The sequence below is a fragment of the Vicugna pacos genome, chromosome 5, assembly GCF_048564905.1.
Source record: "Vicugna pacos chromosome 5, VicPac4, whole genome shotgun sequence".
In the NCBI taxonomy this organism is placed as follows: Eukaryota; Metazoa; Chordata; class Mammalia; order Artiodactyla; family Camelidae; genus Vicugna; species Vicugna pacos.
Genome location: NC_132991.1, coordinates 20,791,322 through 20,803,752, shown reverse-complemented (window position 1 = coordinate 20,803,752; position 12,431 = coordinate 20,791,322). Strand labels below are relative to the sequence as shown.

General features: G+C 35.6%; 1 protein-coding gene across 1 annotated transcript in view; it reads left to right on the top strand.

Annotated features, from left to right (window-relative positions):
* LOC140696539 (low-density lipoprotein receptor-related protein 1B-like) overlaps window positions 1–12,431 on the top strand; it is a 305,131-nt gene that overhangs the window by 186,859 nt on the left and 105,841 nt on the right. The window contains exon 5 of the mRNA XM_072962067.1: window positions 1,648–1,810. Coding sequence (XP_072818168.1) covers window positions 1,648–1,810 — 163 coding nt within the window. The remainder of the gene's footprint in view (window positions 1–1,647; window positions 1,811–12,431) is intronic.

The window sequence follows — 12,431 nt, the reverse complement described above, 5'->3', positions numbered from 1 at the left end:
GCTGATAGAATAATACAGAAAGACCGAAAAACAAAGCAAAGTATACATCGCCACATTTCTGGAGACAGAGAAATAGTTCAGATTTTTAAAACTCCTGGCTGCTGAACTGGTCCTTGTAATTTGTGGAACATTTGAATGCTTATGTTTCCACAAAATCTGTAATTCATAAATGAAACTGTAGTTGATGGGCTGAAAATCTGTATCCAGTGAACTGCAGTGTCTGCTTTCTGCTTGTCCTTGTAGGAGTTGCTAGAAAGTCCCACAGAACTGCTGCTTTCCCTGCCTCGCTGTGACGGTGTGTATACCATTACGAACGTAATGGTGGCACACACGTCTGTGTTCGTCTTTCTGTTGAGAGGATATCAGTTCACTGTAGCACCATGCTATTAAGGAAGTTCTGAAGCATAGGGTAGGAAGAATATTTAGGTTCACATTGAAGAAGGAAACTGCACTTAGTGAACCATAGATCCATAGTAAGTTAAAACAAGGAAGTATCAAATTACAATTTCTAATAGATAAAAATACAACTGTCATATTTTCAGGAATGAATATGAACCAGAAATGTATTTATGACATTATTGTGGGAACCAGCGCAATATTAATAATCTAAGAACATTAATGAAATTGCATAATTATAGGCATTGAAAAAAAGAATGTTTAAATGAGATTTATACTTTGGTATTCAAAGGGTCAGTGGCTCACAGGCTAAGAAATAGTAACCTTTGGCATTATTCTTTCTGTTAGAGAAATACCAACAATTTAGCATGAAATTTCAGTGTGTGGTTCTGATTAAGTAGAAAATACTCATCAAAAACATACCTTCCTCTAGAGCTGCCCTATCCATGTGAGTCTCTAGCTTCCTACATTGTTTTAAATTTAAATTTGAATTAATTAAAATGAAATACGATAAAAGATTCAGTTTTCCAGTCACACTAGCCATAAGTTAGGTGTTCACTAGACACAGTTGGTTAGTCATTACTTCATTAAACAACATAGACATAGGATATTTCCATCATTGTAAAAAGTATTATTCAATAGCACTCTTTTCCAGAATTATCGGTTGTTGAGCAGTCCTGTTTTACAGTCCCTACACATGCCATCAAAACAATGCATCGCCTCTTCTTTTGCTTTATTCCCAAGTATTTGATATTTCTTGTAAATAAAATGATTTACAGCTCTCCTTTTCTACTCTTCCTTTTAAAAAAAAATAGAAGATCTGAAAATAAAGGTTTACCTTTAATTCATGAAAAATATTTACTCCTCTGTTTACTAAAGCATTTAGCTGTCATTGAACCCGTTACGCCCATTGGGTTAAATGAACTATTTTGGACAAATGCAAAAAACTAGGAGAAATATTTTGTTGTAAATACCTATTCTTTAGGATTTAGAAACTCTTTTCCCTTTTGTCTAAGCCATCCTCAGTCCTTCGGTAGTAAAAAGAAAGATATCAAGAGGTAGTCATTATTTCACAGAATAATTGAACACTTATTTTAGCATGGCAAGAAACTGTCTTTGCAGTTTTCATCAAAAAACTACCTATACTTTTGAAATATCCTCTGTGGTGATTTGGGCAGACTTAGGTACTCTTTGGCCTATAATATTGGATTTGCTCCTGTGATTCAGTGGTTTTGTGTGTTTATTTTTCAGATGTGCAACAAATGGCAATTGACTGGCTCACGAGAAATCTCTATTTTGTGGACCATGTCAGTGACCGGATCTTTGTATGTAATTACAACGGGTCCATATGTGTCACCCTGATTGATCTGGAGCTTCAGAATCCTAAGGCGATAGCAGTTGACCCCATAGCAGGGTAAGAAATTCTTCTTTATTTCGTTTGATCTGACATGGTTTCCATTGGAAAAAAGGAGAAAACAACAGAATCTGATGAAAGTTGTGGAATATGAGACAACAGGCTTAAACACAATTTTTTTAAATGTTGATTTGAACAACTACATTGCAGGAAAGGAAAAAAAAAAAAAACAACTAAGCAGGAGCTGGGGAATACCAGTTCCTTCACACATCAGTATTGCAGGGCTAACCTGAGATGCAGGCATCCTGCTACTCTCCCAAGAAATGCTTTGAGGTCACCAGAAAAGAGCATCAGCATGATTTTAGGTTAAAGACAGGAAACTAAGTTACTCAAGACTTTAAGTTAAGCAGTGGGCCCTGTAATTTGTAAACTTCAAAAACGCTACTTGAAAGATGGACAATGAGCAAACATAGGTCCAACACAACATGTAGGACTTACATAAGGGGCATAATCCATTCTCAGAGGTATTCATTAAACATTAATGTTGTCTTTGTTGGTTAAAACCAATTTGTTTTTCTCTAACTACTGATAAGTAGACACTGTATTATCATGGAGTAACTGAATTTAATCATCAGAATCCGTCTTCACTTTTTCTTTGACTTTCCAATTTTGCAAGCTGATTAGCTGGTTGAAAAGAGGCCTTCACTGAACTTCTTTTAGCTAATAGACTCATTTGTCTTCTCTTAGTATTTCACATTTTGTCAAAATATAGGTGTACATGTTTAAATTTCCAGTAACTTTGTTCATATAATTAGAAAATTAATACAGGAATTATGCTCTGATTTTACACTATGGTATTATTGGGGGAGGGCACAAATGTATAAAGTTCTATAAATTCAGTGTTTGCCGGTAACTTTTTGGAAAGGATCCTCTCAAATTAATGACAAAGTGAACAACTTTAGATGGAAAGCTGGTGTCTTTTCAGATGTAGGTTGTAGCAAAGATTTGAAAGCTCAAATTTTATCTGTGTCATTGTTTTCATCGTCCCCAGGCAGTTAGGCTGAAATGTCTGGTGGAACATATCCTAAAGTGCCATAAGCCTCCATTCAATAAGCGGGAAAATATTTACTGAAGAAACAGCTGTCATCCATATGTGGACTTTTGTCACTCTTTACTTAAAGTCTGATTGAATATTAAGATGCATCATCACAATGGTTCTGGTTTTGACAAGAACAGCTTGCACGTAAGAACTTCCCTAGGAAGGCTGTGTAATATAATTCTTGAGTGCAGCTCTATTTGTATTTGCAGCAGATGGTTGCTTGACTCAATCTTGACTGCAGTGATGCTTCAGAAGACATTAGTAAGAGAAGTTGTATTTAAACTGATTTGTTTGGGTGTTGGATAAGGGTAGTAGGGAAGAATTGGAAATGTACAAATGCGTTAAGAACATTCTTTTGGCATTCTGTTTAGATATATTTGCTTGCGTGCTTTTCCCTGGATGTGCTAACTGAATTTAAAATTAGCCTTTAGACAGTCTTGTCTGCCAAAAATGCTAAGAGGTGAAGCAATTGTGAATCTCCCCTCTTTCTACCACTCTTATCGTCCCCTTTCTTAAAAACAAAGATCCAGAGACCCTTTTCAAATAAAACTGCCAGTCTGAAATATAATACATGTGAACACCATATCCCTTTCTGAACAGCAACATATTTTATGTTCTCAAGCTTCCTTTTCTCCCTGTCATTACATGAAAGAACCATATTTTGTCATTTCTGTCAAAGGAATTAGGAGTAGAAAACCCCCACGTTGTTTGCACTTATTCTCTGCTGGATTCCTTTGGGCCTAGTAACTGTTTAAATGTAATTTTGTCATGTATCATTTATCACAATAGTTTCATTGGAGTTTTTTTGAGTTTGCTCTGTCTCTCTAGCACGGTTTTTCAACCATGAATTGTAGAAATCAGAGAAGGAAAAGCTCTGCTCTTTATAAATGTGATCCTGTTAATAATAGAACATTTTAAAAATAACCTATTTTTCTCTTAATATCAGAAATTTGGCTAGGGTTAGCGTGATGCTGTCTAGGAAAAACCCAGCAGGCTTTTTCTTTAACTTTTACTTTTTTGGCAGCTCAAGACTAATATGAATAGTTGAGGCGAGAACAACTCTGCATGACCTACTGAAGGAGAAATGTGCCACTAGTGAGATTTCTCCTACCTTTTCCTAATCATATGGGGTGATATTTCTTTGGCTCTGCCTGCTACAACTTCAGTTCAGAAAACATCAGAATGTCTTAAAAGTTGGACCTAACTCTTAGAGCTTGACCTTAATGGGTATGGAAATTTGCCTTACCTCTCCAAAGCCTACATTGAAAAAATAGTTTTTTACTTGGCTATACTTTTAACTTTACTTTTCTCAACCTCCTATTCCCTTTTTATCTAAGAATGTTACATCATTATCATCATTCTAAAATGTTTAAATTGATTTTTTAGTTCTTCACTGGTTAAATAGATAGTAGTAATTTTCTCTAGATTCTCAGTATGACTTGGACCAGACTTCCATGTAGATTGGCCAGGAAGAGATTGTTTATGAAACACTGTTTGTTTATTCATCTTCTTGACTTTTTTTCGATGTTAACTTTGACTCATTAATTCAGGCTATTTTCCTAGAGGTGCTTCTTGAGATTTTCTTCTTCCTTTCAAACTTTAGCAATATTTTCTTCCAATGGTTCCTTGAAGAAATTTCTAAAATTAGTTCTGTGGAATCATTAGGATTCGAAAGTAGCATGGAGAGCACAGTCCAACAATGTCAAAAATAGCTTTTCTGGTAGCAGTTATTAGAGCTCTGCTTGTTTGAAGGTTAAGAGTTTGATCTAGACTCACTCTCCCTGGCATCAAACCTTGGCGACAGCAGTTACTAGCTGTGTGATGTTGGATGCCTCTTTGTACCTTTGTTTTCTTATCTTAAAAATGTGAATAATGGTAATCCTCCACTAGAGACCTGATAATGTCAAAATACAAAGCACTTTAATACATTCTGAGTTGTCGAATTCGTGGAGTTCTTTTCATGTTGCCTCAAAAATAACTACTAATCTTTCCAACGCTTGTGATACTGTTATGAATGGAGTGATGAGACCAACATTCTACCCCATTAAAGATGATCTTTTCATGTCCGGCATAATTCTCTTTCTATTACAAACTAAATGGCTTACTTCATGTAGACTAATCTGTTATATAGTCAAATATGGACAAAGAGGAGGGGAAATGAGAAAATAAAAGTGCTGTGGCCTGGGAATAAAGATGAAATGTATATATGTTGATAGAGGAGAAAAAGTATAAAGCAACTATGGGCATAGGGAAGAAAGTGCAGAGGACAGATTATTTTAATAATTGATGTTGTGCAGGATGTATTTGGATTACCTCCAAGGTCTTTCAGAAGATAAAGGTAAAGAATAAAACCGCTTTGTAGTTACCTTTGTCAGTTGAGGTGTATTTTTGAGTATGAAATTGTTCCAGTAACAAACCATATAGTGTTCAAGTTTGATGAAGGTTGTAACCGAGGACAAGAGTGGAACTAGTTTACAATTTTGATTCTAAGGTGTGGTTCTAAGCTTCCTATTAAATTAAAATCATTATACTAAACTTGATACCAGAATTTATTTTAATATGACTGTCAAATTATTACAACACTGTTGTGGAAGGAGGGGATCAATTAATCCTAAGCATGATAAATACTAGGAAAACAGAGTAAAGTTAAAGATGTATTTTAGTGATGAAGCTGAATTTGAAAATTTGGGGAAGAAATATTTAGGGGGACTTGGGGCATCCCAAAATAACTCAATTCAATAGAGTTATGTGATATGGCTAGATTGAGGGAGAGGGGAGATTGCCTATATCGTGTGTAACAGCAGAAACTGACTATGTTCCAAGTACCATCTGTACCTTTTTTTCTATGTGAGATGGACCTTTGACTTGTAGACAATGAATGGCTGTGATCTATAGCATTTATTTGTGAATCCATGACCCTGTGTCAGTATCTAGGGGGAAATATGTTGTCTTTGTTCTCTACAAAAGTAGCTCATCTGCCAGGAGCCGGAGGAGTGAAGCTTAAGTCTCAAAAGTTGAATTCACACAGGAGTGACTGACAGTTTTCAACAGTTAATAAACCCTTTCCCATAACCCACTTCGATCCCCACTATTGGTGAAACTAATCATGGCTGAGAAATTAAAAATAGAATCAAAGTTACGACCCATCAGGGAGCATAACTAATGACATTCTAATCTGAGATGCTATGTGAATGTTGGAAGCTAGGAAATGAATCAGGTCTGCCTATGCCCATGAAAGAGGTTTTGTAGCAAGGGGAGGGACCTTGTGGCAGATACCAAGCTTCTCATGTCTGCTGGGTGGCTCCTACAGCCACTCCAGGTTTCAGGTGACAGCTTGCACTCATTATGCACTTGCAGTAGGGCAGCAGAATTGTTGCAGACCTTTGGCTACTAAACCCCTGAGGCTACTGTAGTCCCCCTTTATCCGTGATTTTGCTTTCTGTAGTTCCTGTTACCTGTGGTCAACCATGGCCCAAAAATGTTAAATAAAAAATTCCAGAAATAAGCAAGGTATGAGTTTTAAATGGCTCGCTGTTCTCAGTAGTGCACTGCCATCCAGCGCTGTCCCTGCTGGATGTGAAGTAGCCTTTGTCCAGTGTACCCTACCCTGACCATCAGTCACTTAATAGTCTAAGTTATCAGATCTACTGTCAGTGTCACAGTGCTTCTGTTCAAATGATGCTTTTTTACTTAATAATAGCACAAGAACACCAGAGCAGTGATGCTGGCAATTCAAATCTGCCAGAAGAGAAGCCTTTCTTTAAATGAAAAGGTGAAAGTTCCCAGCTTAATAGGAAAGAGAAAAATTGTATGCTAAGGTGCTAAGATCTATGGTAAGAATCAATCTTCTATCCATGAAATTGTGAAGAAGGAAAAAGAAAATCATGCTAGTTTTCCTGGTATACCTGAAACTGCAAAAGTCACGGCCACAGTGCATAGTAAGTGCGTAGGTAAGATGGAAAAGACATTGCATTATACAATCAGATATTTTGAGAGAGAGAGAGACCACGTTCACAAAACTTTTATTGTAGTATTATATAGTATATCATTATAATTGTTCTATTTTATTATTGTTATTGTTGTGAATCTCTTACTGTGGCTAATTTATAAATTAAATTTTATCATACGTATAAATGTATAGAAAAGGCATAGTCAGCCCTTCACAACTACAGGTCTATGAATTTTGCATCCATGGATTCAACCAACCATGGATGCACATCCACAGATTCACTTTGAAATTTCAGCCTATAGTTGGTTGAATCTGTGAATCTGAAGGCTGACTGTATTTATTATACTATGCTGTTTTATGTAAGAGAATGGATTTTGGTATCCACAGGGGCCTTTGGAACTCTTTTTCTCCTATAAATACCTAGGGATAACTATATATCATATATGTAGTTTGGTATTATCCATGATTTCAGGCATCCACTGGGGTTTTGGAATGCACCCCCCATGGATAAGGGTGTACTACTGCTGTACACTGTGGGTAAATTAAAGCTACAGATTGCACCTCCACAATTAACCACTACCTGTTGATTTGAGGATACAGATGGTTCTGAAATTTCTATGGGTTTGTACGTTGGAAAGCATCTAAAGACATCCCCCATGTACTTTTTGTATTCATGGAAGTTCATTCTTAGAGAGTTGCATGCTTATCTGCAATTCATGACTGCCCCTAATATGAATTCATATTCATATTTTGATAGGTTGCAAATTGTGAGTTTTGACTTTTTAAGAAAGAACTACCCTGTACGCACACCCACACACCTAAACATTATCTGTATTCATGTGGATAGATGAGATAGATATTTCCCAGTGCCATTCACCACTTCTTATAGCCATGTGTCTGGGTCCCACAATCGGATGCTACTCCCCATTGTTCAAGGAGAGATATATTTCTTGAAGATAATGTAAACTTATTCTCTGTTGGTATCTTCTTGCATATTCCTCTTCATTAGAAGAAAACTCGGAAAAACATGGAGACATTCCCATAGCCCCAGTAATCATTCTCTTGAGTTTATATAGTGATCTGCTGCAATTTCCCTTTTGGACATCTTGAGCCTTAAGGGATTTTTTTTCTTTTCTTTCCTTTTCTTTTTTTTTTTTTAAGGCTAAGGAACACAATGAACTGCTAAAAGTATATTTTGGTCTGTTAATTTTTGAAACAGTCTTGGTCCTGAACATAGTACTAGTAGTCAGGTGGAGACCTCTGAATTCATCTGTATGAAAGAGAATGCCAAGCGAGTTACTTGTCCACTTCTCCTTATATTCAGTGGGTGATTAATGCAGTACAGTGAAAACACCTTTAGTCTTATAAATTTGTATTAATTATTTCAAAAATTTGACCAGTTTTCTTACCTCAATCAACAAGATTCAAGTGGATATCCTTATAGCATTAGCTATATTTCTGTCTTCTCACCTATCTATAAGCTGTCTAAATATCTATATGCAGAGTCTCATTTTACACTATTTTCTCTGGATGAGTCTAACAATCCTGGATCTAGGTTTATGGAGAATTGCCTAAGAAATTGGCATTTACCAGTCAATCTTAGGCCACCATACTAAGTGTCTTGGGAGAGTTATCACCTGCCACTTGTCAACCAAAGTTGCCTTCTAGAGTTGCTGATGGGAATAGGCAAGACAAACTTGGATATTCAGGTATATGTTTCATGGTCTGCACTATTTTGACTGAAGTTAGTGGTTCAAAGTCATGTTCAAGAGTATAAATCCATATTAGCTGTCTTATGTATGCCTCAAATTCTTGTCTCATTAATGAATTTTGTCTAGGTTCAATCTCTTTCCAAATTTCTCTGTAGACCTTTCCTCATTGGAGGATTATGTGTGGCATTGCCTTTAATTATAGACTCCTTCAGTTACAAATGATTATTCTGTGATATTGTAATTAGCCTGGGAATATGAAAGGGTAACTTGGAGTGGTTTATTATGTTCAGCACAGCCTTTACTGGAAACTTAACTCAAATTGATTCAACTCCCATTTGTGTTCTTTACTCATGTAATTCACAATGTCAAGATATCACAAAACATTTTACATCTGTATTTGCTCTTTGCTTTTCTCCCTCTCTCTCTCTTTTTTTTAACTCTGTAAGTTTTCAATGTTTGTTTAAGCTTGTCTCTAAATTACTGAGTTCAAGAGTTTGTTTCTAGTAATTATCATAATGACTTCCCAACCTTCCAGCCAATGTGTGTAAAAAGAGATTTCTTCTCTGAAATCTCACTCTGATTCATGCTGTCCACTCACAAAGATAAAGTAACAGAAAAGTTGTGTACAACCTAATTAGTGAAGAAATTTATTACTTCATGTAAAAATCTCGATTTAGAACAGTCCTTGAATTGGTCAGTTTATTGGCTCAGCAACATCATTAAGGACGGGGGTTCCTTCTACCTCTGTATTCTGTGATGTTATGCTTAATGTATGTTTTTTGGACTAATTGCCCTTGTTCATAAGACAGCTACTGAAGTTTCAGGGATCTCATGCTGAAACTCGGTATGCAGTTTGAAAATAGTATTATTTCTTCCTCATGTGCAGAAGAGCTCCCAAAGTAGATAGTCCTTCATGTCTTCTTGGTCAGAGCTGGGTACAAGCCAAACTAAATAAGACAATCGTAGATATTTTTTACCATTGGCACATGGAAGACAGAGGGTCATGGGAGTGAATTTGGGACCAAGATAACATGGAAAAAAGAAAAATGGATTATGAACGGACATCATCTTCTACAAACACTGTAGTATGATAGTCCTTTGTCACGTGTAGCCCTTTGTCTTTTTGTTGTTGTCCTTCTTCCCAGGCACTGAGTGGTCTCTGATTTAGCTAAACCTGTTTGGAGGATGTACAAATATTTTTTTTCCAATGACTTAATTTTTTTTCCAACCCTTTATTTCATCTTCCTTTTATCCCAGATTGTTAAAATATTCTCTGAGGAATATTTTTCTTATCACTTTTTAAGGAAAATGACAGTTGGTTTTTGTTTGTTTTTTCTAACTTTTTATATAATACTGAGAAGAAGTCAGGGTCAGGGCACTTCTGGAGAGCACTCCACTATGTCTTTAAAAACATAGTGTAAGAAACATGGGAGCTTTAGTCTGTCAGATTCTCAGCACTTTTGGAAGCTATTTAAATATTTCTAAGCTAATATTTCTATTATCCTAAGGATAATATTAAATAAATTATCGTTTCACTTATAAAATGTTTCTAAGGGGTGTGGAATCTTTCTTACTCTCTGCCAAAGAATAGTTTACATACTGGAAGGATTTGTGCAATTATTAGAAAATAATAATTTTATATTTTCAAGTAGTTAAAATTTATTTTTAGTTGTTTTCTACAGAGGGCTCTGTGAAAACAAGAAGTAATAATAAGCCAGTATTACTGCTTTTGGAAATACATGATCAACTTTCCTGTATCACTCAGGTGTGATCAGGGCTTCAAAGATAATGATACAGTCTATTCTCTCATGGAGCTTGAGATGTAACAGAATTATGCATCAAATATTACAATCAGAGGATACAGTTATTATAGTTGTTCAGAAACTTGCAAACAACAATTAGGTACAGATTTTATTTAAAATATCTGAGATAAATAGTGGATCAGGCATAAATGTTATTAAAAACAAAAAACAAAAACAAAGCAGAGAATCTTGCTTTGTAAACACCACAAAGGAAAGGAAAAAATTTAAAAACAAAAAAATAAAGACATGACACCATTCCCCTTGTACACATAACATAAATTCAGGGTTTTACTCTATGCGTTATAATCACATTCAACCAAAAAAAAAAAAAACCCACTAGAACAAGAAGTAAAAACAACATTCAGCTTTTATATTGTTATATTTTGTTCAACTTGACTGCTGAGCTTTATAGTGTATTGAACCAAAATTGTTATTTTCCCTTGAGCCAGATTCTTAGTGATTTGACTTGGGATAAATTAATCTGGATTTTATGGTCAAGGTGGATATTTTCCAACATCAAGTATTTTAACTCAACTCTTTTTTTTTCAATCATGCAAAAGGAAAAGGCAAATGTAGAGTGTCTTTGGTCTTGTCTCAGTTTTAGTTAGATAATTGTCTTTGTTAGCACTTGTAAAAATTGTGCTTAGAAAGGGGATATCACATTTCCTGATTGCAAGCTCCACTATAAACCTGTAGTCACCAAAACAGTATGGTACTTGGATAAACATAGACCAGCAGGACAAAATTGAGAGCCCAGAAATAAACCCAAGCTTATTTAGCCAACTAATATATTTGACAAGGGAGCCAAGGATACTCAGTGGAGAAGAGATAGTCTCTTCAGTAAATGGTGCTAGGATACTTGAATATTCACATATAAAATCATGAAGCTAGACCATATCTTACACCACTCACAAAAATTAACTCAAAATGGTTTGAAGACTTAAGTGTAAGACCTGAAACCATGACACTCCTGAAAGAAAACATAGGAATAAAGCTGCTTGGCATGTGTCTTGGTAATCAGTTTTTGAATATGACAACCAAAGCACAAGCAAAATAAGGAGAAGGAGGAAGGGGGAAGGGGGAAGGGGCTGCCAGTAAAAGTACATCAAACTTAAAATTTTCTAAGTAGTAAAATAAACCATCCACAACATGAAAAGACAACCTGATGAATGAGAAAAAAATACTTGTAAACAATGCATCTGATAAGGGGCTAATACCCAAAATATATAGTAACTATTACAACTTAATAGCAGAAAAACTAACCCAACTGAAAAGTGGGCAAAGGACATAAATAGGCATTTTTCTGAAGAAGATGTATGAAAGGCCAACAGGTACATAAAAATGGATGCTCAGCATCACTACTCTTTAGGAAAATACAAATTAAAATCACAGTGTATTATCAGCTTATACCTATTAGAATGGCCATCATCAAAAAGACAAGAAATAACAAATACTGGTATAGATGTGGAGAAAAGGTGCACTGGTGGCGGAAATGTTCATATAGCCACTATGGAAAACAGTATGGAGTCTCCTCAAAAAATGAAAAATAGAACTACCATATGATCCAGCATTTCCAATTCTGGGAATATATCCAAAAGAAATGAAAACACTAACCTGAAAAGATACCTGCATCCCCATATTCATAGCAGGATTCTTTACAATCGCTAATACATGGAAAAAACCTAAGCGAGCATTGATGGATAATTGTCTAAAGAAGTTGTGATGCACACACACACAAACACACAGAGAATATTATTCAGTCATAAAATGAGGATATTTTACTATTTGTGACAACATGAGTGGACCTTTAAGACATTATGCTAAGTGAAATAATAAGTAAGATAGAGGAAAGCAAATAGTGTACGAGCTCATTAATATGTGGGATGTAAAACAAATGAACAAAACAACCCCTACAACTTACAGAGCCTGTGGTTACCAGAGGCACAGGGTGGAAGCAGGAAGAATTGGAGAAAGGTGGTCAAAAGCTACAAATTTCCAGCTGAAAACTAAGTAAGTGTTAGGGATGTAGTGTACAACATGATGAGTACAGCTAACACTGCTAACTGCTATGATATATAAAAAAGTTATCAAGAGAGGTAATCCTGAGCATTTTTAGCAC